The sequence below is a fragment of the Camelus dromedarius genome, chromosome 7, assembly GCF_036321535.1.
Source record: "Camelus dromedarius isolate mCamDro1 chromosome 7, mCamDro1.pat, whole genome shotgun sequence".
Classification (NCBI taxonomy): Eukaryota; Metazoa; Chordata; class Mammalia; order Artiodactyla; family Camelidae; genus Camelus; species Camelus dromedarius.
In genome coordinates, this window is record NC_087442.1 from 58,086,511 (window position 1) to 58,111,377 (window position 24,867).

The 24,867-nt window shown below is 36.4% G+C and overlaps 2 protein-coding genes across 3 annotated transcripts in view; one reads left to right on the forward strand and one right to left on the reverse strand.

Moving 5' to 3' along the window:
* Positions 1 to 7,475, reverse strand: part of UMAD1 (UBAP1-MVB12-associated (UMA) domain containing 1) — a 194,182-nt gene extending 186,707 nt beyond the window's left edge. The window contains exon 1 of one of the 2 annotated variants that reach the window (XM_010979620.3): positions 7,367 to 7,475. The gene's annotated coding sequence lies outside the window, so the exon portion shown is untranslated. The remainder of the gene's footprint in view (positions 1 to 7,366) is intronic. The other variant, XM_031454950.2, reaches the window with a different exon arrangement.
* Positions 7,476 to 7,540: 65 nt separating this feature from the next.
* On the forward strand, positions 7,541 to 10,937 carry RPA3 (replication protein A3). The gene is made up of 4 exons (XM_010979621.3): positions 7,541 to 7,857; positions 9,031 to 9,105; positions 9,908 to 10,016; positions 10,576 to 10,937. Exons 1-4 carry the CDS (start codon positions 7,759 to 7,761, stop codon positions 10,656 to 10,658), a joined length of 366 nt encoding a protein of 121 aa, XP_010977923.1. The 5' UTR covers positions 7,541 to 7,758; the 3' UTR covers positions 10,659 to 10,937.
* Positions 10,938 to 24,867: the final 13,930 nt, after the last annotated feature.

Sequence of the window (24,867 nt, forward strand, 5' to 3'; positions counted from 1 at the left end):
TCAAAAAATACTGTAAGAAATAAATAAGCCACAGCAAGAAAAAATCCAAAGAATCAAAAAAATCACAGCCATAAAGACTGTGGGTATCAAAACTAGACTGTAAACAGACTTACTTTATATTCTGTAATATATGAATAAATAAAGGGAGACCTGAAACTATGACAAAAGAGCATCAATAACAACTACTACGATTTGTAAAAAGAACCGAACAAAACTTCTAGAAACAAATAAATAAAAATAGTATTGCAATTAGAGCAAATGAGTCACAACTGCATAAAGAATGAGTACACTGGTTAAAATGGCCACACTACACAAGGCAACATACAGATTCAATGCAATACCTATCAAATTACCAACTTTTCAAAGAACTGGAACAAAAAATGTTAAAATTTGTATGGAAACACAAAAGACCCTGAATTGTCAAAATAATCTTGAGAAAGAAGAATGGAGCTGGGAGAATTATGCTCCCTGACTTCAGACTATATTACAAATCTACAGTAATCACAACAGTATGGTACTGACACTAAGACAGACACATAGATCAATGGAACAGGATAGAAAGCACAGAGATAAACCCACACACTTATGGTCAATTAATCTATAAAGCAGGCTAGAATATACAATAAAGAAAAAAAAAGTGGTGCTGGAAAAACTGGACAGCTACCTATAGAAGAACGAAATTAGAGCATTCTCTAACACCATAAACAAAGATAAACTCAAAATGGATTAAAGACCTAAATGTAAGACTGGATACTATAAAACTCCTAGAGGAAAACATAGGCAGAACACTCATTGACATAAATTGCAACCATATTTTTTTCAGACCAGCTCCTAGAGTAATAGAAATAAAAACAAAAATAAACAAATGGGACCTAATTAAACTTAAAAACCTTTGCAAAGCTAAGGAAACCACAAACAAAACAAAAAGACAACCTACAGAATGAAAGAAAATATTTGCAAATGATGCAACCAACAAAGGACTAATTTCCAAAACATACAAACAGCTCATACAGCTTAATAAAAAAAAAAAAAAAAAGCAACTAAATAGAAAAATGGGCAGAAGACCTAAAGACATTTCTCCAATGAAGATATCCAGATGGCCAACAGGCACACGAAAAGATGCTCAGTATCACTGATTATTAGGAAAATGCAAATCAAAACTGCAATAAGGAATCACCTCACTCCAGTCAGAATGGCCATCATTAAAAGGTCTACAAACAACAAATGCTGGAGAGGGTGTGGAGAAAAAGGAACCCTCCTACACTACTGATGGGAATGTAAATTGGTGCAGCCACTGCGGAGGACAGTATGGAGATTCCCTAACAAACTGAAAATAGAGTTACCATATGATCCAGCAATCCCACTCCTGGGTATATAACCAGAAAAGATGAAAACTCTAATTCGAAAAGATACATGCACCCCAGTATTCATAGCAACACTATTCATAATAGTGAAGACATGGAAACAACCCAAGTGCCAATCAACAAACAATTGGCTTAAGAGGTGGTGTGTATGTATGTGTGTATATGTATGTATGTGTGTGTATGATATATATATATATACACCACACACACACAAGACTATTACTCAGCCATAAAAAAGAATAAAATATTGCTATCTGCAGCAATATGGATAGACCCAGAAAGTATTATACTTAATGAAGTAAGTCAGACAGACAAAGACAAGTATCATATGATATCACTTACATGCAGAATCCAAAAGATAATACAAATGAGTCTACATGCAAAACAGAAAGACTCACAGGTGTAGAAAACAAACTTACGGTTACAAAAGTGGGGGCAGCGGGAAGGAGGGACAAATTAAGAGAATGGGATTAACAGATACAAACTACTATACATAAAACAGATAAGCAACAATACAAAACAGATAAGCAACTATATAGCACTAGGAATTATGTTCAATATCTTGTAATAACCTATAATGGAATATAATCTGAAAAAATATAACTGAATCACTTTGCCATACACCTGAAACTAACACAATATTGTAAATTAACTATACTTCAATTGAAAAAAAATCCAGCCTCCAGACATGTCAGCAATTCTATCACCATGAAGCCTATTGGTTCAAGAAGCACCTTGTTGGGAAGGAGCTGCAAGAGCCCACAGAATAGGAACAGCCTGTTTTTCCCTTCAGCTGAGACCCACCAAGTCAGCTCTCTGATAAGCCACCAAAGAGAAGGAAACAAGCATCCAAGCTCATGGGTCTTGCCTCCATTAGGTGAAGTACAGGAAGGAAAAACAGACAGCAAACAAATTCCATCAGAAAGAAAACTGGTGTGTTTATAGCTGACAAAATAATCTTTAAGATAGTAGCTGACAAAATTAACTTTAAGACAAAAAGAATGATTTGAGACAGTCACTACTTCACTGCACCATGTTGCTTCACAATCTTCATCTTGTATGTACTGAAAAACAAAGCTTCAAAAATATATAGCACAAGTCGTCAGATGTTCGAGGAACTGCTACCATTTGCAATTATTTCTATAATTGAGACATTAATCAGACAAAAGATAAGAAATATAAATAGCTGAATGCTTCAATTAACAAGCTTGATCCAATAACTAGAAAATACAACTTTTCCCAAGAATACATGAAACATTTACAGAAACTGTCCATGTACTTGGTAAGTCTTTAAGCAAGTCTCATACTTTCACAGAGTTAGTATCAGACCATACCATTTGATAATGTAATTACATTAGAAATTAACACCAAATCAACTTTAATAAATAAAACCTATTTATTTAAACACAAAACAACTCTTGAATCAAAGAATATACACTGGACACTAGAAAATATTTAGAACTTAATGATGAGGAACATCTACTTACGAAAACTTGTGGGATATACCTAAAGCAGGAGGTATAGGTAACTATACCAGACCCAGAATGATTTACAGGAGAGTTCAACCAGTCAATGAATAGATATTTCCAATTTTACACAGAATCCTAGAGAATAGAGAAAACACTCTACAACTCATTTCTTGTGATTACTATAACACTAATAATACCAAAATCTGATGAAGACTATACAAGAAAGAAAAATTACAGGGCAATCTCACTCATGAACATGAACATAAAAGTCCTGAACAAAACAATACCAAAACAAACCCAGGAATACGGAATAAAAGATAATATATCATAACCAAGTTGTGTTTCTTCCAGGAATGTGAGTGTGGTTCAACACGGAAAAATATATCCAATCATCTCAAGGCAAAAAGATGCACTTGATCAAATTCCATAACCACTCAATTAAAATTCTTAGCAAACTAGTCACTGAAGGGAAAGTCCTTAACCTAAGAACTAGAACTTTTAAGTTGTGAAGAACTTCGAGGAGAGGTCCTTAAAAGGAGCTGAGTCCCACAAAGGTAGACCTTTTTGTCTGCCCGCTTCTTTGTTGCCTGGAACGGGGGCTTGGCTCTTGCCACCTACCCGGGTCTGTGAGGTGACCTTAAGGATGGAACCAGATACTGAGCATAGAAGATGAGGAAGATAAGAACCCAAGTCCTTAATGTCTTCGGGGCACCACCACACAGCTGCGTGCTGATTGCACGCCTCTGGACTCCCATCGCCCTGTGAAACTAAACTTTTGTGTACTGAAGACACTTACTTATGCATTCAAACCCCGTCTTAACTGAAACACCGTTTCTATTCAAAATGGTTCTAGAAGCCCTAACCTGGACAAAAGGCAAGAAAAATAAAATATGTAAGAATTGTTAAAACAAAACCATAATTATTCACATATGAATAGAAAATTTCTATAAAATAGTAATTTTATAGAAAATTACTAGAAATAAGTTAGCAGGACAGCCTGAAAAAAAGTCAGATGCATTTCTACATACCAGCAATGATCAATTAAAAATCTTTAATTTTTTTAAAAAACCATTTATAATAGCAACCAAGACAAGGTACTTAGGAATAAAGCTAATCTAATTGTCAAAACTCTTATGTAGAAAATTATGAAACTTTTTGAAAGATTTTAAGAGGACCAAAATTGCTCAAGGATAGTAAAAGTTGTTTAAATAAGATGTTACATCTCCTGAAATCAATCCAAGGGTTCAATATAATTGTGATCAAATTCCAATATAGTGGGAACTGTTTCCAGGGAACTTGGCAAGCTAAACTTTACATGGAGCAGCAAAGAGCCAAGAAAATCCAAGATATTCCTGAAGAACACAGCAAGGTAGAAGGCCCCCAGACATCAAAAATTATCATAAGGCCACAGTTTTTAAGAGAGTGGGCACTGCTGCAGGGACAGAAAAATAGACTGATGGAATGGAACTGAGAGACCAGTAACAGACCCACACGTCTAATGTAAACTTAAGATGACACTGAAGATCAGAAAGATGGCAAAAGGTGATATAATCAATGATGCTGGGATAATTGAAAACAAAACAAAACAAAACAAAGAAATTGGATACCTATCTGACAACATATGCAATTCTAAATGATGGAATACTTTCAAATATGAAAGACAAAACTATCAAAAAATTTTTAAAATATAGAATATCTTTAACAGCTTGTTTTAAGAAAGGATTCTTAAATGAAATTTTTAATTGACTTTTTCAACTACATTAAACTTAATGGGAAAACAATTTAACAACGTTAAAAGTAGGAGCTCTTTCCAATGAAAGAATAGAAAGATGGGCCAAACACTGGGAAATGTAGTATTACTATCCAGTTTTTAACACCAAAAATTCTCAAAAACCAGTAAGAAAATTAAAATCAGCAAGAAACAAAAATGGTAAATATAAAGGCCAATAAATATTTGAAAAGTTGTTCAACCTTATTAGTAATCAGGGACAGCAAATTAAGACCACAACAAGAAACCACTTCATATCTGTCAGATTAGGGGAAAGAATTTTAAGAGTTGCCAAAAATGTGGATTGCCTGGAACTCTCCTACACTCCTGACAGGAGAATAAACTGGTACTACTACTCTAGGAAAATATTTGGTTTTACTAGTAAAGCTGAAGATGCACACCGTATGTTCCAGCAATTCTACTGCTGTACCTTTGCACAAGTGCACCAGCAAATAGATACAAGAATATTCATAGCAGCCCGGTATGCAATTTAAGAAACCTGCCAATCAAAATGTCAGTCAATAACAAAGTGAAACAGCAGAGTGAGAAGAATGAACTCCACCTTCATGTGATAACGTGAATTAATCTCAAAAACAAGCAAAACAAGTCAGATTTGTATAGCATGATTCCATTTACTGAAAGGTCAAAATTGGCAAAATCAAACAACACACCATTGGGAATGGTTACATGTGTGATAAAACTATACAGAAAAGCTTAGGGTGCTGAACACAAAATTCAGGGTAGTGTTTATTTCTGGCTGGTAGGGAGGAGGACTTAACTTAGGAAGTGCCAAGTACCAACTGATAAAATCCCATTTCTTAAACTGAATGAAAGGCCCACATGGGTTCATTTCATTTCTCTGGAAACTCTATCAGCTATAGACACTCTTTTCTGTGCATTATACATTACACAATAAATTTTAAGTACTCGAAAAATATCCAAAAAGCTGCTTTAAATAATCTTTTTGCTCATCTCCCTGTTGAAAAAAAATGCGGTTGGTAGGTAAAAGTGGTCTTTTAATTGTAATAAAACAGTGCTATTAGCATCCGGTACTTTAAGGGCTGCTCTTTTAAAAACTGCTATTAAAAGTACTCATGCATACGCTATCTTATCCAATGCAATCAACTTGTTTTCCAAACACTCACGTGCAAAAGATGTGAAGGCTTTGCGCAGCAATACCAAATAGACTCTACTGATTTGCACCAACAGGCACCCTGCAGATGTTAACGAAATCCTTTAAATTTGTTTTAGCGACAGAAAAATTAAAAGGCAAATATATTAAGTGCTAAGTAAACATTGAGAAAGGCGAACTATCATTTAAACGGTACATCAGGTTTCCATCTCAAATTGCCTTAAGTTGCAGCCTGATGTGTCAAAAAGGATCTTCTGAGCTTAAGGCAACTGTGGGACAAAACAGTAGATGTTAGATAGCTTAGATAGAAATGAGCACTGGGCCGGGGGAAAGGAAAGGGAAAAGAACAACCCAGAACACAAGGAACCTGAGCTGTCAATCAACCAGAACTCAGGCCTGAGTTGTCAATCAAGCACAAAAAACACCCTTGGACAGGATATAAGATGGAAAAACAGGAACAGCGCCATTTTTCCTCTTTGGGATTGCCCCGCTCCCAATTCTCGGGAGTGTACTATCTTACCTTTTTACTTCACTAATGAAAATCTTGCTTATATCACGCTTTTTGTCTCTCATCACTTATTTTTCAGGTGACTAAGAACCAAGGTAATTCTTACTTCCCTTTTCCCGTTAACAGAGACTCCAGCTAGGTACTTAAATGGCTTCAGGAAAATTCACGGACTCAGTTTCCAAAAAAACAATAATATCCTAATACAAGTTTTTTTTCCCTCTCATTTCCGAAACACCATTTGCAGGTATTTTTATGAGCATTCATTCTGGAATATTCCTAGCAAGGCAGGTATCAAATCCCAGCAGAAAAATCTCCGAAAAATCAGCAGCCACATGAGCCAGCAACAGATTCAAGAATCCTCCCCAGGTTTCCTTGAAACAGGTTATCTTCCACATCTAATTTCCCCTCCAGAGTCCTGGGGTGTGAAAAGCAACACAGGAAAGATAACTGGGGTGTTAGGGAGGAGTTCGCAAGTCATATGAACAAAACTTAAGTCAGCGGGACCTTTCAATACATTCAGTTATCTAACCCCCTCATTTTGTGGATAGGGAAATTATATCTCAGAAAGAGGCGCACCTGCTCAGGACCTAACAAGCTATTTAAATTCATCTCTCCTAGTCCAGTGGTTTTTCCTCCACCCACTCCCAAATGCTTCAATTCGTTGCTAACATGAAAGTGAGAAAACCTGCACTCTACAGTGTGGCCAGAATATCGGAGCTAGAAAGGCTTTTAGAGGCATCGGGTAAGCACCTGTGTTCACAGGTGGGGAAAATAATGATAGAAAGTGACGCTGCTTCGGCGGTAAATCACCGACCCCCAACCACCGAGCAGGAAGAACTGGACAGGGAGACGAAAATCACTGGAGACCCAACTTCCCATCTGCAGGAGGGCAGGTGTCAAAAAAAAAAAAAAACAAAAAACCTCGGAACCCTAGATTTCATTCAGCAAGAATCCGCGCTACCCACGCACAACCGGGAAGGGAGACGGGTTAACCCGAACAGCGGGTGGCGTAGCACAGAGAAAGCCAAGAGGGGACAGGCACCGAGTCCCGCCTCTCTTCCGCATGGGTCGGTGGGGTAGAAAGGGGAACCGTAAAGCTGCAGGGACTCCCGCGAGAAGAGGTACCTGAAGCTCGCGCCGCAGTCCCCCGCCGCACCCGCACCGGATCCCGACACCCTGCTTCCGGGGTGAAGTGGAGGCCGGAGGACTTAAATGGCTGGGAGGAGCCTAACCCCCCGCCCCACCCAAGCCCCGCCTCTGCTGCCCCTATGTGGAGGGCCGGGGTAAGTTCCGGGACGCCCAGCGTCACTAAGCAGCTGTTCTCCACTTCCGGACGCATCCTCACCTTTTCCTTCGCTTTCGGGATTGGATCGAGATTTCCGCTCGTTTGATTGGCGGAGCGAGAGGCTGGTCTCCGCCGATTGGTGCCCGGGAAGTCTGCCCCGGAGACGTCCTCGGGGCGCACTGTTTCAGTTGTTAGCTTGTTTCCCGCCGGCTGCCGGCCTAGCGTCGCGAACATGGCGGACGTAATGGAGTTGCCCAAGTCGCGCATCAACGCCAGCATGCTAGCTCAGTTCATCGACAAGCCTGTCTGCTTCGTGGGGAGGCTGGAAAAGGTGCGCGCGCTCGCCGTCTTGGGCTGCCTGGGGGGAGGGACCCCGTGACGGTCAGGGTGGCGGCCTAGGGTGGGTAACGGAGGATGAGGGAAGACAGAAAGTCTTATAGCATCACTGCGCTCCCGATTGCTCGATTTCTCACAAGGGAACTTTTTGCACACTTTTCAGCCGCTGCAGCCCTATTTTGGCGCTTCTTTTAAGGCGCGGAATCGCGAAGTTTTCGAATGTGCTCCGTTCTAAATTCTAGCGCCCCCACCCTCGTTAGGTTTGTGTTTACCTAAATGAAATCATTATAGACACAATGCCCACATCTACTGATTTTTTTTTTTTTACTTTAGTCAGATTTGACAACTAGTCTGATTTTCTTGTTTCTTTCTTCTATGCAAATTCCTCTTTTTTCAAATCTCGTTTTCTCAAGAAGCTTTCCTATGAAACATTCTTTGATTGTCCTTTCCTGATACTTTGCATTGTTATCTTACCCTGTTTTCAGAGCGGAGGCCCCCATCTTACTGTAGAAACAGGCCCCATGTCTTGGATTCTGGAAACCGAGGAAACAGGAAAAGAAAACTTTATATAAAGAGCTTTTTTAGTAGTTTATTTCACATCTGCTTCTTGAGATGGGTGTTTTCCCACTTCATAGGTAGAGAAACTGAGTAGGAGTGGTGTATGGTTAAAAAATGCTCAAAGCGACAGCAAGTTGCAAAGCTGGCATTCAAACCAGATCTGACTGCACCCTTTGCAGCTGTCTCCCAGGAGTAGGAGCCAGGTCTTCTGACAACCAGTTCTCTCTACTTCCTCAGGCTTTATTTTTAAATGTATACCTTCTGTGAGATATGTACTATTTAAATCACAGGTGCCAGTAGATCTCACTTTTAGATAGTAGGGACCCTCTTTAACTTAACCTTAGCATAGGGTTGCCAGATTTAGCAAATAAAAATACAAAACATATTTGTGCTTAAAAAGGTACTGTTTATCTGAAATTCAAATTTAACTGTGGGCATCATTTGACTCGGTATGGTAACACAAGATAATATGAACCAGTTAAACTGTTCAAAAACAACTGCTTTGTGCACATTGTTTGGGTCAGTCTGCTCATCCTTTGTCAAACTTTTAATTTTAAAGAGTTTGTTTATGTGGAGGGTTTTTTTTTTTAATCATATGTTTCTTTTTTAGATTCATCCCACTGGAAAAATGTTTATTCTTTCAGATGGAGAAGGAAAAAATGGAACCATTGAGTTGATGGAGCCTGTATGTTTAAGTATTAATTCTATGTATATTATAGGTAATTTTTCATCTTATTTTGGCTGATGTTTCTGATTCTTGGAGTGGATGTATAAAGGTCCAGTTTATCAAACTTTTCTGTCTCTAAAATCAAATTTTTGTCCTCCTCTTATTTCTCTTTACATTTCTAACCAATGATTTTTTTGGACTGTGATTTTTTAATACATCCATTAAATGTTGAATGACAATTCTCATTCCTTATGAAAGACCGGAAAATCACGTAAGAAAAATTTTGTTTAAATCATTTTTTCCTTCAAGAGTTTTACATTTTTTAAATTGTGTTTTCTATTTTTGTTTACATTTATTTTCAGTTGTCCCTTTGTTTTTACAGTTTATATTTATTGTACTTAAAAACATTTTCTTGGTCTTTTATGAAGACAGATCTGTGTGCTGTTTGGTTAATGCACACAGAACACACTGTACAAGATGTAGATAATAAAAGGTTTATTTCAGTGGATCCTTTTAAACAATTACTCCTTGTGGAAATGCTGGATATTAGCAGTATATTTAAGTGATTTTGTCTTGAATTTAAACATTTAACTGTATTTTTGGACCTGAAGTCACTGCTAAAGGTAACAGCACTGGTGATAAGCTGACAGTAAGTACTCAAACATTTTTAACAAGTTAGAGTTTCATTTTTGCATTGATAAATTTTAAAATTATTTTGTCACATGAAATGAAAGATTTGTAAACTGTTGAACAATTTTCCAAGTTAATTATCAACTGAAAATGTGATAACACTGAGTTGTCATTTTGTTCTTCATGTTAGCTTGATGAAGAAATCTCTGGAATTGTGGAAGTGGTTGGAAGAGTAACGCCCAGGGCAACCATTATGTGTGCATCTTATGTCCAGTTTAAAGAAGATAACCATCCTTTTGGTAAATAAGGCATTCTGTAATTCATATAATTAGGAGGAAAACAATTTTATTTTAACTTGCTATGTCTTGGTCTTGAGTCTCAATCCTGCTATGTTTTCAATTTCTATAGAATTTTCTGATCCCAATGGAAAATGGGAGGACATTTTGGCCTACTTCTAAGTAGTGCTTGTGTATGTAGGAAACTCAGCAAAAATTAATTAATATTTGTGGTAAGAGAAGTTAAAGTAGGGTAAACAAAGATAATGTTAATAGTTTTTTGCTTGATTTTAATACACCAATTGAAAGTACCAAATAATGCAGAACACCTAAAACACAACCAGGCAAGAAATGCTCCCCTACCATGAATGTCAAAATGAATGGTCTCCTATACCCTACGTCTTTCATTTTTTAGAGCCACAGTTGAATAAATATGATAATCCCTATCTCACTTTTAGAAGGTGGATTGTAAAAATAAGTTGACCTCTCAAAGGGAGAGAAAAGAGAAACAACTCTTTTAGATAATAATTCCTGTAACAACTTTCCACTGTAGATTAAAAGTTTCCAAAAATGTTTCTTTCAGATCTTGGACTTTACAATGAAGCTGTGAAAATTACTCATGAGTTCCCCCAATTCTTTCCTTTGGGGGTTGTGCAGTATGATTGAATTTGATGAAATTTTTGGAATTGGCAAACGAGCTGCACTGAAGACTATTTGAAGAGGCCCCTGGTATTTGAGGGAGAGATTCCTGTGGTTTTTTAATACTTAATTTGTTTTCTTGGTAATTTCATTTACCTAGCATTTTTAGCTATTCCAGTATGCCATTTTTGATGGAACTGGTTTATTGACAGTTCCTGGCATATGGTCAGATTAGATACAAGAACAAAGCAGTTGGCTGAGTTTAGTTTTCTGTTTTATTAATAAAGTTTAAATGGTACATACACATACTGTTGATCATTTCATTCTTATTCTTTTAGTCATCTATTCAAGCACAAACTTGGAATTTCATAGCTATAAGGTCAAGACTTAGACCTAACAGATGAAATCCTGGGCCAACTGTCATATAAGAATTTACTTCCTACCTCATGAACCACACCATGTTACTTCCTTCCTTGACACTATGAAAAAATGGTTTTGATTTATTAAAATAGCAAACAGAATCTTCCATCTTCTGTAATTTGTGACTACCTGTATTAGTGCTCTCCAGAGAATCAGAACCAATAGGATATATATGGATATATAAGAAGACTGTTAATGCAAATTGGCTTACATGGTTATTGAGGCTGAGAAGTCCCACAATCTGCCACGTACAAGCTGGAGAACCAGGAAAGCCAGTGGTATAATACAGTGCAAGTCTGAAGGCCTGAGAATCAGGGAAGCTGATGGTATAACTTGCAGTCCAAGGTCAAAGACCTGAGAACTAGGAGGATACTGGTGTAAGTCCCAGAATCTGAAGACCTAAGAACCAGGAGCTCCAATGTCTGAGAACAGGAGATGAATATCCCAGCTCAAGAAGAGAGAACAAATTTGCCCTTCCTCTGCCTTTTTGTTCTATTTGGGCTTGCAATGGATTGGATGATGCCCACCTACTTTGGCAAAGGCCATCTTCTTTACTCAGTCTACTGATTTAGATGCCAGTCTGTTCCAGAAGCGCCCTCACAGACATACCCAGTAACGTTGTTTTACCACCTACCTTAGTATCCCTTAGCCCAGTCAAGTTAACACATAAAATTGACCATCATGGCATCTCTTTCTCAGGATTTTAAAACTGAGCATGTACTTGGCCAAATAAGGGATATCCGATCATTATAACAGTTGACAGAATCATTTTGATTTTTTAAAAAATTCTTTTCAACTGTCATTATCCTTAGTATGAAATTCCTATTTACTTGTACTTCCTATCACCAAGTGACACGGAGGCTGGCAGGCAGGGATGTGGCAAGTGTAGGGTAATAATAAAGAGTAACTGGTGACCTGTATACCCACAAGTTTTATGGCTTGACCCATTCTCTTCAGTGAGGAAGTAAACTAATTCTAAATCCATTTAAGTTATAAATTATACCAAGATATTTATTTTAAATTGATAGCATCTTCAATTTCAGCTTTCATCCCCAAATATTCTACAGATTACTTAGCAACACTGCCACGGCCACTCATGATAAAGCATCTTATTACAGGAAGTAAAGACAGTTGAAACTTAGGTTTAGGAGGAATATCAGCCAATGTCAGTAACAGTGTTGTCTCAAGTGCCAAAGAAGTGGGCAGGCCTCAATTGTGTTAACCTCTGAAAATTTAGTCCTATTAAGTGTTAAAGGTGCCCGGCTTGAAACCTTCCCTTGAACTACTATGTTTAGTAAACTGAACTAAATGACGGGTACCTTGCTCTGGTCAAGTCAATCCTTTATACTAATGATTTATGGTGCCATTTCTCTAGCCCCAGCCTCACCTCTGAGCTGCTCAACATCTATACCTGGATGTCCCACCAGTACTTTAGCTCAAATGAATATAGTTTGAATCGATGCAGGCCCCTGCCATGTGTTCCCTGACATTTTAGTGATTTTTTAAAGATATATGTATAATTCACATGTATAATCCTATCTGAAGTATGAAATTCAGTGACTTGCAGTATATGGAGTTGTATAACCATTACCACAATTTTAGAACATTTTCGTCACCCTGCAACAAAACCCTGTTCCATTTACCTATCATGGCCCAATCCCTAACCACCACCACGACCACCACTCACTCCCTAGGCCTAAGAAGCAACTAATCTACTTTCTGTCTCACTAGATTTGCCTGTTCTGGACATTTCATATAGATGGAATCAAAGATGGTCTTTTGTGACTAACTTACTTATTTAGCATAGTATCTTCAAGGTTCATCTGTGTTGTACCATATGTTAGTGCTTCATCCCTTTTTATAGCCAAAATGTATTTCATTGTATGGATGTATCACATTTTGTTTCTCCATCAGTTACTATACATTTGGGTTGTTTCCACCATTTAGCTATAATGAATTATGAACATTCATGTATAAGTTTTTGTGTGTACCTGTTTTTATTTCTCTTGGGTATATACCTAGGAGTGGAAATGCTGCTTCAAATGGTAAATACGTTTAACTTTTTGAGGAACTGCCAAACTTTTCCAAAGTGGCTATACTGTTTTACATTCCCAGCAGCAGTGTTTGAGAAATCAGAGTATTTCTCCACAACCTCAACAACATTTATTATCTGACTTTTTGATGATAGCTATCCTAGTGGGTGTAAAGGGGTAGTCTCATTACAATTTTAATGTTGACTTGTCTTGTTTCTTTTAAAGCTACCATAAGCCACTCCTCTGGCCAGAAAAGCTTGAATACCTCCAGCCCCTGTCACTGCCATTGCCATGATAAGTTCAGACAATTGTCATCTCTCACTTGAACAATTCAACAGCCCTAACTATATCACTGGCCTTACTGTTTCCAGCCTCTTCACCTAGCCAATAGAGTTGCAATAAACATCAGTTATAATCACCATACTATAAAGTTTAAAACCAAAAAAGTGTGGAAAGGGGAAAACTTCCTGTGAAGCTTACAGTAGAGAAACCTGGCCAATATTACCTTAATGAAGTGATAAGGTCAATATCACTAGTGGTGACATGCAGATAATATGTGCCCTCATGTAATAAGAAAGGTACTTCAGCTCTGTGGTATTTTTCAAAAACTCGTAATGCTAGTCTAGTCATGAGAAAATATCAAGACATACCCAAACTGAAGGACATTCTACAAACCATCAGTACCCCTCAAAACTGTCAAAGTAATGGAAAATAAGGAAAGACAGCATCTCATTGAGCACAGATTAAAGAGACATGACAACTAAATGGGATGTGGGATCATGGATTGGCTTGTGGAGGAGAAAAAGGACATAAATAGTAAAACAGGTAAAATAGGATAAAGGCTGGAGTTAACAGTAATATACAAGTGATGTTTCCTTAGTTTTGACAAATGTAACATGATAATGTAGGGTGATGTAAAGAGAGATAAAGTGGGTGAGGGGAGAAACCCTACTACCTTTGCAACTTCTCTGTAAATCTAAAATTACTCCAGAATTTTAAAAATGCAAAACAAACAAACAAACAAACAACCCACCACCTTCAGAGGCCCCCCAGTGACAGATCAGGTCTATATTTCTAATTAGTAGTTCAGACCCTTCACAATCTGACCACATCTCACCTCAGTCCTAAATCCTACTCTCCCCTTGAGACTACCCTCCAGCACTGACCTGCCATTGCCAGAACACATGAAGCCATTTAAGGTCTGGATGCTGTTGAAATTTGCTGTTTGCTCTGATTAGACTGTTTCAGAAATGTTTCCCAAAGGGAAACATTCTCTAAGCTTTCCCCAACTCGGGCAAGCAGAGTTAGTTACTTTATATTATATTCCTCTCATCACACTTAACTTGCTCATAATCTTTCTTTTCAGATATATATAAAATTTTTATGTATTCTTTAACATGAAAAAAAATCAGAAATTTTTCCTGGTGTCCCCCCAAAGACACTGCTATGGATTGGTGAACAGCTTTCCAGAACTTTCTCTACATAAACTGTCTATAGGCCCTCAATATACCGTTCTGCAACATGCTTTTATCCTTTAGTAAGTCTTGGCAATTGAGGTATCTCATCCTTTTTAATGGTTGCAAAATATCCATTGTACCAAGCATTTCCTAATTTATTTAACGAGGCCTCTAATTAGTCTTCCCCACTAAGAAGAGGTCCTTATTGATGAAGAACCTTTAGCTGAAAAACCTGTCCTACTGGTATTTCCCAATGCCTAGCATAGTGTATGAATAATTAATCCATCCAGCCTGGTTTTAGAAGCCACAAAGCTGAGAGAAGTAATGAAGGTCTGAACCATACTTCAGTAGGTGACAGAGAATAGGAGGCCAGGAGTTGAGAAAATACTGTAACGGATTCCACAAGACTCAGCGATGATGCTAGAAGTTAAAGAGAGTAAGAACCAGGGATGAGGTCAACTGGTGAGGAGGCAGTAAATTCACCTCAATACAAATTGGAAATATTTGATAGGCCCTCAAGTGAAGATGTCCAGAAGTGTTTGGAAATGCAGGACTAGACAGAGATTTGAGAGACAACCTGCCTAAAATATTTAAAGTAGAGTTTAAGAAATCTACCAATCCCTTATCTGCAATTTCAAAATCTCTCACGGTTTGAAAACCATTTTTCCTATATTTGGGGCAAATTTCATTTGGCAACAAAACCTGATAAGAATTGCAGTGAGGCTACATATAGTCTTTATGCCACTTCTTATACTCGTGCTTCAGTGCAGAAATATTAACATGTGATAATATTAACATTTGATTAGAGGGTGCTGCCCTTCTGGGAAGGGTGCTTCATGACATGCTAAATTCACCCTATGACTTCTAAAATCCAAAAATTCTGAATTCTGAAGCACATCTAGCCCCCCGAGTTTCAACTGAGGATTGTGTTCCTAAATCAGGTGACAGCATAGAAGGGAGAAAACCACAGGACCAATGACAGAACCTGGGGTGAACTGTGCACGAATAGAACAGCAGTGGGAGAGTGACTGAGTCAGGAGAGGGGCCCCAAGGGTGCCTGACCCTAGTAAGCACTCAGTAGACATTTATTCACTGAAAGAATAACGTGAAAGGCAAGGAAAGAGAGTTTCAAAGAGTAGTCAATGATGTTGAAAGCTCAAAGAACAACTGAAAATATGAACTGAGGATAAAGCACTGACATTACTAACATACATCACACATTTCTAAAAAGGACTAGGCTACAAAAACAAACAGGGAAAACACATCAAAAAAGGAGATGGTAACTACAAAAACACTCAACAGGAATAAAATTAGGCTTTCAATTTACCTCCAGGTATTCCTGGGACACTAGGAAAGGGAGGGAAGGAACAATAGGTCATAGAATTTTAGTAGCCTTGAAGTTATCAGGACAATCAAACTTCTCCCTAATATTAAATCCTAAAAGGAATCTCACGCAGAATCTAACATAAGGGACGATGAGCTACAAACTGGTTGTCTTCAGTTGTGATCTTACAGATGTTTTTCAAATGACTGTTTTGATTCTCATCTGACAAAGTTAAAACAACTATGAAATCATCTCTTCATACGGTGAGTTAAATGCTTTGAGTGATAAACCAGTATTACTAAATTTATAGAATACTGAAGTTGTCTTTTAAGGTATTAATTTAATATACATTAAGTCACTCAACAAATATTTTGTGTCAAGTCCTGGGCAAATTGCTAGAGACACATATAACAAAGCCTCTGCCCTCTAAATCTCAATCTATGGAAGTTTAGCATAAAGATGTCTCAGCTCAGAACTATTCAACATTTAACTGGTCTAAGGTTTCAAAGAAATCCACCGTGATTTAAGAACAACCAAATTCCGTAGGTTCTACTTAGTGAAACTCCAATCTGGTTTCCTCCCTTATCTAATTCACATGGAATTTGATTCTGATCTCTTGCTGAAAGAAAATAAATAATCCTGGTACTACAGGTTATCATTCCGAAAAAAGATGATACAAAATCTCAAGTACTAATAAAGCATATGTTTCAAGTTAGTTTCTAATTGTGATGTTGCTTTGAGGTAAGCCTCTTATGTTCTTTATGACCCCTGCTAACCTAAAGCATGGGGTTTTGAGATGGCTAATTAAGACCAGAGGTGTAGGCTATGAACAGTTTACAGTGTAATACATTCATCTTGAGTGCAAAGATTAAATTGGTCATTATCATGCCATTGTTTTTTCTACACATACAGAATGTCAGATGCAGGGCACTATGTTCTGCAGTATTTCATCATCTTTATTTTAAGATTTGGACTGAAATATAGTAGCTTTCCCTTCTGAAAAAAAAAAAAATCAACCTGATTATTCCGTAGATGAACTCTATATATAATGCAGTACTTAAGATGCAAAATTGAGAAAACTTTGAGACAATTCTCCAAAAAAACAGTGAGTGCCATAACCTGGAAGAAAGGAAAATATATAAGCAGTGTAACAGTTTTGGGCAATGCCACAGATGACACTGTGACTTAATTAGTCCCCTTTTTAAATCAGGCTATTCATTTTTCATAAGAGTTTGAAATATTATCCAGGAAAATAAGCCAATTATTTTGGCTGTTAAGAATCTCTCACCATAAAATGTTATGTTAAGGTTATAAAGTTTATTTAATAATAATAAGTTTAAATGAATGGTTTCTTTGAAAGATTTGGTATTCTGTCACCCTTAATCTTGAAAGATAATCAGCAAGGAGAAATTCTTCTATTGAATAATTACTACTTAAAAAGCTAGACAATTTAGTATTAATTTTACCTTAGACATTCATTTAGGAAATAAATGTTCTATCTTAACATTTATTTGCATTAATTCAACTTCACTTCATACACAATGATTATTTAAAGTCAAATGGCATAAAATAAATTTAGCATAACCCTATAGAAAATCAGGAGCAGTACTGCAGTTCACTTAAACATTTTAATATTTTCCTTTAACTTTTGAGAAGCTTTAATTGTTATGAAAACATTAGGCCTGATAAGAGAATACAGTTCTTTTAAAGAGAGTCATCTTTTCTTTTAAGTGATCAGGGTACTGGTGAGTCAATTATTTTTTTCATATGGCTCAGAAGTGTTATGCCTTAGTTGGTCATGTATTTGACCTTTTATGAGAGGCAGACGGTGGACCAGGGACTGCCTCATTTTGGAATCCCCTCAGAAACGACTAAATGTTTTCCAGATGAACATATTGTGGACCAAAGGAGGAGCTAGGAATTAAAATCCAGTGCCTCCAAACCAGGGGAATTTGTAGGCTTTTTTTTCTTTTGGAAATCAGTGACCTAGAGGAATTGACCCACTGGGCAATTTCCTTCACTCTCAGCAGTATGATTAAGTCATGAAAACAACTCGGGATAAGATGTGGTATGTATTTATTTCTACCCTACTTGTTTCCAAAAAAAAGAATTTAAGACAGCTGCAAAGCCTTCTATCCTTTCCCTGTTTTCTCATCATAAATTCATACAATGTGACTTTCCCAAATGTAAACTTGAGTAGGTAGTGGAAGTGGAATGGGACAGTCAGTTGATTATCATCATTCGTCACAGTAAAATTAATCTGCTAAAACTGGCACTAATATCCTGCTTTATCCCTTCTCAAGGAAAACCTTAAAATGTCATTTCAAGATGGATAAAATATGTTCTATGTTGCTTTTCTCCCTTTATCTTCTATTTTATAACCTAAACCTATTTGAGGTACAAATTTAAGAACATATTTTAAACAATACAGGGAAAACGCAGTTATCAGTACATATGAACTCAAAAACTATACCTAAGATAACCTAAACAAAAATAATGCTTCCCTGTTTCAGCAGTGATTCAAGGTTGATTCTATTAGTACTTGTTTAAAGAAAAATAGGCCAAAGGGGGGGGGGGGAGGCAAAAGAAACATTTGTAAATTTCATCTAAAATAATTGGTAAAAGACACCAGTTACATACACATCTATGATTCCTTAATCAAAGGGCTAGAAAGGATTATAAGGCAGAATATGCCTCTAGGTACAACTCCCTACAGAGTCTGGGACACATGACATTTGGCTTCTATAATTTTAAAAATAGAATCTAGAGATAAGCAGTCTGACAAACTGTCTCACTGGAAATGAGTTTAGGAAAGTGCAGATTTGGGGAAATAAAATAATGCATAAAGACAGCTATTTGCAACAACAGAACACTGAGGGATTTATCTGAAGTACATTTCAGAAATGATCTGGATTGATGCATTTGAACTTTAAAATTTTTTATGTTAAAATCATTAAATCAATGACATTTAGAAACAGTCATGCTGCCTTCTGTGTTCTCAGTAATTCTAAATTCAGCTACATGTGTCTTGTGATCACAAGATCTGGTTACAAACAGCAATAATTGTTGCAAAGCAAATTACATGGTGGTGCAGGAAAACATTCCCCCTTCCAGCAGGGCAAAGTGGTTACCTCGCTCATACAGCCTGGAGATTATATAATGAAGATTACACACTTTGCAATAAAAAAAGAATGTATACTAAAATAGAAAAACTTTTTCATGGAAAATAAAAAGATTGGTTTAGGGAAAAAATTCTAGCACACTGATGAGAAACTACAAATATTTAAGTGTTTATGGGCTACGGAAACTGTTGTTACTAGAAACAAATTTATTCACTTCCATTCATAAGAATGCAGGCATACAAAGAAGAGTTCTATTCATATATATTCATATAATATGTTACAACATATTACAGTACACATTGCATAATAATATTGTATAACAAACATTGTACATTTATACAATATTATTATATACAATGTATTATATTTATATATTGGATATATAATTACAACAATATGTTACAATTATATATACAATATATTACAACCTGGAAATAGGTAATTTCTACTTAGCTGGATTCAGTACACAGACAAAAATGATTCATGAAATAAAGTCATGAAGTGTTAGAAGTTTTAACCCACATATTTTAGTAAGAAGTGGCCAGAGCATACTAAATTTTAAAGCTAAAAATGGCAAGCAGGTGAATGCCGACCAGTTGGTAATCACTGCCTCCCACAGAAAGAGGGTGACTGATAAGCAACTTGTGTCAAATGTAAAGAAGGGAGTAGTCACTCATCTCCAGATAGAGCACTCCTTGACCTAACCTGTTCATCTCATGGTGACTGAAAAGTAATTTGTCAATGGAAGATGTTAACGTATGACGAAAGCTTGATATTGGTCCACTTGTAGAACTCATGTTTCTGTTTTTTTCCATATCACCACAATGTTTCCTCTCACTATAATCATACTCTGTCCACTTGCCAAAACACAAGTCACAGCTGTCTACATCAATCATTGTTGGGTAAGCATGTCCCCTACTTATCAGTACTCAAAGCCACCTTTTCTAGTTTCTTAAAGTATACACAAACCAGGAAAAGCTGAAAAATCACAATACCATCACCCATAGCCTAACTACTAGAATCTGGAAAAAACCTTAATTGATAAATGACAGAAGCAGCTGGACTGAGAAAAACCTATGATGGATCCAATTCATTATACACCTAGTCTCAGCTCTGAAGAAAATGCACATGCACTTTGATTGGATGACCAATATAATTTCAGATAGTTGTCTTAATTCAGAAGTAGATTAAACAATTGGTCTCATGAAATTCAGAAGACAACAGAGACAGGAAACAATGTGAAAATACAAGGGGAATGGACAAAACAGTCATATGCTGGAAGACAAAAGTAGATGAGGAGGGAGTTTAAATTCAGTAATATTGAGAACTCTCAGATAGTTATCCCAGGAGCAGAGAGAGGTGCTAAAATAGAAGTTCTAAGTTCCAGTTATCTTCCTTAGGTGCCTCACTTTACCAAAACTACAATCTGTCACTTTTTTACAGGTCTATGCAGACCTTCATTCTCTGCCATCTGTTTTGGAAATGCAGCCCACATCACCAACACATCTAAAATGATGTTCTTATCGCCTCATCCTCACATCTGCTTGCTGAAAAATTAGAAAAGCTTCATTTCACTGTATCTGAGTATTATTTGTAAATCTAGATCCTCCAACTTCTTTCCTTTCTGGCCTTTCAAAACTGTCCTTACACTTTTACTTTTCCTCTAAAGGCAATAATTTGGCAAGTTTAGTGTTTATCATTGCTTGCGAGTTGCACAATTTCACAAATGTGCATTTCATGCCACACGACAGTGATTAATAAAGAGAATGGGATGTCTGAAACTCTTAGTGGGTTGTACTCAAAACAAGAACGCCGTGCCTTCCATCCTTCTTTCCTCAATCTAAAGTTTTATGATGGTGGCTGGTAAGTCAAAACAAAATAAAACAACCTTACCAGGTGTGCTAGAGTGACTCAGAAGGGATTACTTTATGTCATTTTTTAATGCCATAACTTAATTCTTTTATTCAAATGCTAACCTCTTGTCCTAGCACAACCATCTTGGGGGCAGAATCAATTTCAGCAATGATGATGATGGCTACAATATGATGAACTGAATCCTCCACCGTTTACTACGAAAGGAGTAGAAATGATAGGCAGCTCATTAATTATTTATCCCAGGGGAAAACGTGTTCCGTTGCTGATGGGGGGCTGTAGGTGAATGCTGCCAAAATGAGAAATGTCAATTGTCAGACCTTGTGCATAACAACGGTGGAGCTATTTTTAAGCTTCTCTGAAGATTAAAGTTATGCTCTTTTACCCTACAGTTCCATCACATATGCTTGGCAATTTTGTTCTATGAGAATTCATTCTCACTCTGCTCAGATGTCTCTGCCTGAGAAAATATATACTCCTCAAAACTAAACATAAGATATTTGAAAAGCTACTTAAAAATTGGGAGTGAACTCTAGAAGACTAGAGAAGTAAAAGAGGCAAATCAGGAGAGGTACTGAATAACTTTTTGGTTAATTTCCCCCCACAGAATATGTTTTATCAGTGAGGATGATACACATTTAGGATGATACAGATACTTTCTACAATTAATGTTAACATTTTCTGAAAATTGAGGTAACAGAATTCAATGAAATAGACTTAAAAATTATTTGTTCACCAAATTAGGTGAACAATGTCACCAAAAGAAACGATCCAGAGACTGCCCCAGCTTACTTATCTGCAACTTGTGTCTAATGCTTCCAGTGGAAAACACTCCTCCTCCTTCCCTGACCCAAGGAGTATTCTCTTTTGGAAGCCAGCAGTATCTTACCATTCACTGAGAGAGGTATATTTACTTTTCCAAAAGGAATTTAATGTATTTCAGAAATCTATCTTAAAAAATGGTGCATTTGTCCTAAGAGTCACAACTGACCCTACATTCCATTTTTGAGGAACAGAAGGAAAAGGTCAGAAGAGTTAAGATGGGAAAATATATTACCTTTATAAGAGATACTTCTCCCACATTTATCAACTTGCTGAGTATTTTGCTCCATAAATTACACATCTTCATCTATTTGAGGAACATTTAGGTGCCATAAAGCTACACACCCATAGTTGTACAAATATTAAGCATATCTGCTTAATGCATAATACAAATTCCCAAGCTGATGGGGAAAGTACTTTTTCCTGGATATAACTAATACATGCAGCAAGAAACTGTGTCATTCAAATTTTTACTAAAAAATAATCAGTCATCAAATTATGTGCTGCTAAACAGAGTATTTAGTTTTATCTACCATATGTTTTGAGAGTTCTTAAACTGTCATCAGCAAAATGTGGCTGCAATGTAATATAAATGTGGATAAACATGAATTTTGAATTTATTTCAAACTGCACACTTTCTTGTATACACATCCTCACACACATCCACACACCCTCCCTCCCCATAAATGTACGTGTAGATATTAGATGGAGCTAATATTCTCTAAGTAAAAAGATGAAAGACCAATAATTTGACTTATTTCCTACAAAAATGCCTGTTTCAAGCTTAGGATACATTAATCCCTTCAAATGCTCTTCCAGACTATTCCTGCCTTTATGACTTTATATTTTAAGAGCCCAACTAATTAGATTCCCATATCTTAATTTCCAGTTATGAAATTATGTTAAGGCAACATGCTTTTCATAAATTGAATGATGAAAGGACTGTAGGCGCTGAATTATTATTATAGCTGCTATTTCTGACATTACATAAATTATCCTTTAATCCTAAAGTTATCTTCTTAGCAAAGCATTTCAAAACATTGTATTATTAATAGTAGATCAGTAAGAAAAATAACATTTTTGTAAAATGTAACAGACAACCTCTACTTCCTCAGATTATTTCTAATTAGCAAATAGTTTTTGAAAGTCCAAATCAGAAAATTAAATAAAATAAATGGCTTTTTTTTTGGGCTGCAGAAAGAGACAAGATGCTAAAATGATACTATTTTCAGCAATTGTAAGTATTAACCTGAATAAATTTGAGTCTGCTGAAAACCATGCTTATGTCTCCCTCTTCCATTAAACATTACAGCTCCTACAAGGTGACTATGGTGCCATCAATCCTTCGAAATTATAACTTTTAAGTGTCCTGCACATGTAGGCACACAAGTGCTTGGTGGTCTATTGGAAGCACGGACATGCAGGCATGTTCAGAATTCATCATTTAAACATAAGTAGCTTGTTAAACTATCGGAAAAGAGTTGAGTAAAATGCACTCTAGACTGGACTAGACAATAATCAGCTAAATTTTAAACAGAGGACAGGATTCCTGCCATAGGCCCAAAGCCAAAACAGAGAAGTCAGGACGTATGAGGAAGATATAGGAGCGAGAAGACTAAAATAAAGTCATTAATTATGCAGCACTAGCATTAGGAAAATCAGAATTATTTCATGGATTCATTTTCCAATGTGCTAAATGGAGAACAAAATTCACTATTTCCAAATACGATGAAAGAGGTGATTAAAAGAGAGAACCACATCTCTTTTTCCTATATTTTACTGTAGAATATGAAATTCAGAAAAATCCTTTCCAAAAATTAAATCTCAGGACTAATTTTCTTACATCAAGTTTCTTCACCTCACAGAATAATTCCCAATATTTGATTGTTCATTATGGTAATAAGAAGATACCAGGTCATGGGTAATTTTTATAAAGGTGACTAATGTGTGTGTGTGATGTGCATATTCATTTATTTATAAATTATCATTGTTGCAGGAAAACTAGAAGATGCAGGCAAGAAAAATGCCACTTAAAATCCCACTCTTGAAAGATGATCACTGTTAAAATTTTGTAAATATTATTCAAGTGTTCCATACAAATATATTCTATATATATACTGCCCTATAACTTGCCTTTCCCTCCATTTATAAATATATCATGTACTATTCTTTGTCAATAAAAACATCCATAATATTTAAATAGTTTGTTAGCATTCCACTGTCCGTAACAATTTCCTTACTCTTATTATTGGACATTTAGGGTTCCACTTTTTTATTATAAACAATGCTGTGATAACCACTTCATAGAAGCATACATCTTTGTGTACATATCCAATTAATCCCTCAGAAAATATTCCCAATATACTACGTCAAAGGTTACGAAACTTTTTAAAGCTATTGATACATATACTCACTGTCTTCAGGAACACTTGTGCTAATAACACACTCCCACAAGTTGTTGTTTGAGAATGTTCCCTTCCCACATCCATAAAATCACATATAATTCTTTTTAATCTACATGGGTAAATGAACAGTATCCTATTGTCGTTTTAACCAGCATTACTTTATTACTAATTTAACATTTATTATATTTATTGGCCATTTTAATTTATTATGCCTGTGCAAGTCCTTGATCAGTATTACCCATTGATTATGTCTCTTCCTATGGGTTTGAGAATGTTCTTTTTGAATTAAGAAAATTAAATTTGTATGCATGTTGTAGGTTATCAATTTTCTTACCTTTTAACTATGGCACTTCTGCCATACCAACCTTTAAAGACTTGGAAAAGAAGCAAGAGTTTACTTCCATCCACTTTCCTCTTCTACACTATGTGCAGGACCAGTGGTAACAACACGATCCTTGTTTTATTCCTATCTATAATGGGAAGGATTCTGGTATTTCCTACTACATTGATGCCAGCTGTTTGAGACAGACAATAAACAGGAGGGGAAAAAATGGAGGAAAAACATTTCCTTTTCATGATAAAAACACAATCAAAAGAACAAATTAGGAATCAATGTTTAGATTTTATCAAGTGCCTTTTACATTCAAAAAGCCAGTGAATTGGTTTTTCTCTTTTAGCATATTAATACTTAATATAATAAACCCCTCTTGTCACAGTGGATTATTCTCTTACACACAGTCCATAAAGTAGTACACAGGAGTATAAAACAGTAACTAAAAGT

What these genes read in the sequence shown, in the direction of transcription:
- RPA3 (XM_010979621.3), top strand. Translation starts at nt 7,759, where the DNA reads ATGGCGGACGTAATGGAGTTGCCCAAGTCGCGCATCAACGCCAGCATG. An exon ending in TCGTGGGGAGGCTGGAAAAG is followed by an intron (nt 7,858 to 9,030) that starts GTGCGCGCGCTC and finishes TTTCTTTTTTAG; the next exon opens with ATTCATCCCACTGGAAAAAT. An exon ending in AGAAGATAACCATCCTTTTG is followed by an intron (nt 10,017 to 10,575) that starts GTAAATAAGGCA and finishes TGTTTCTTTCAG; the next exon opens with ATCTTGGACTTTACAATGAA.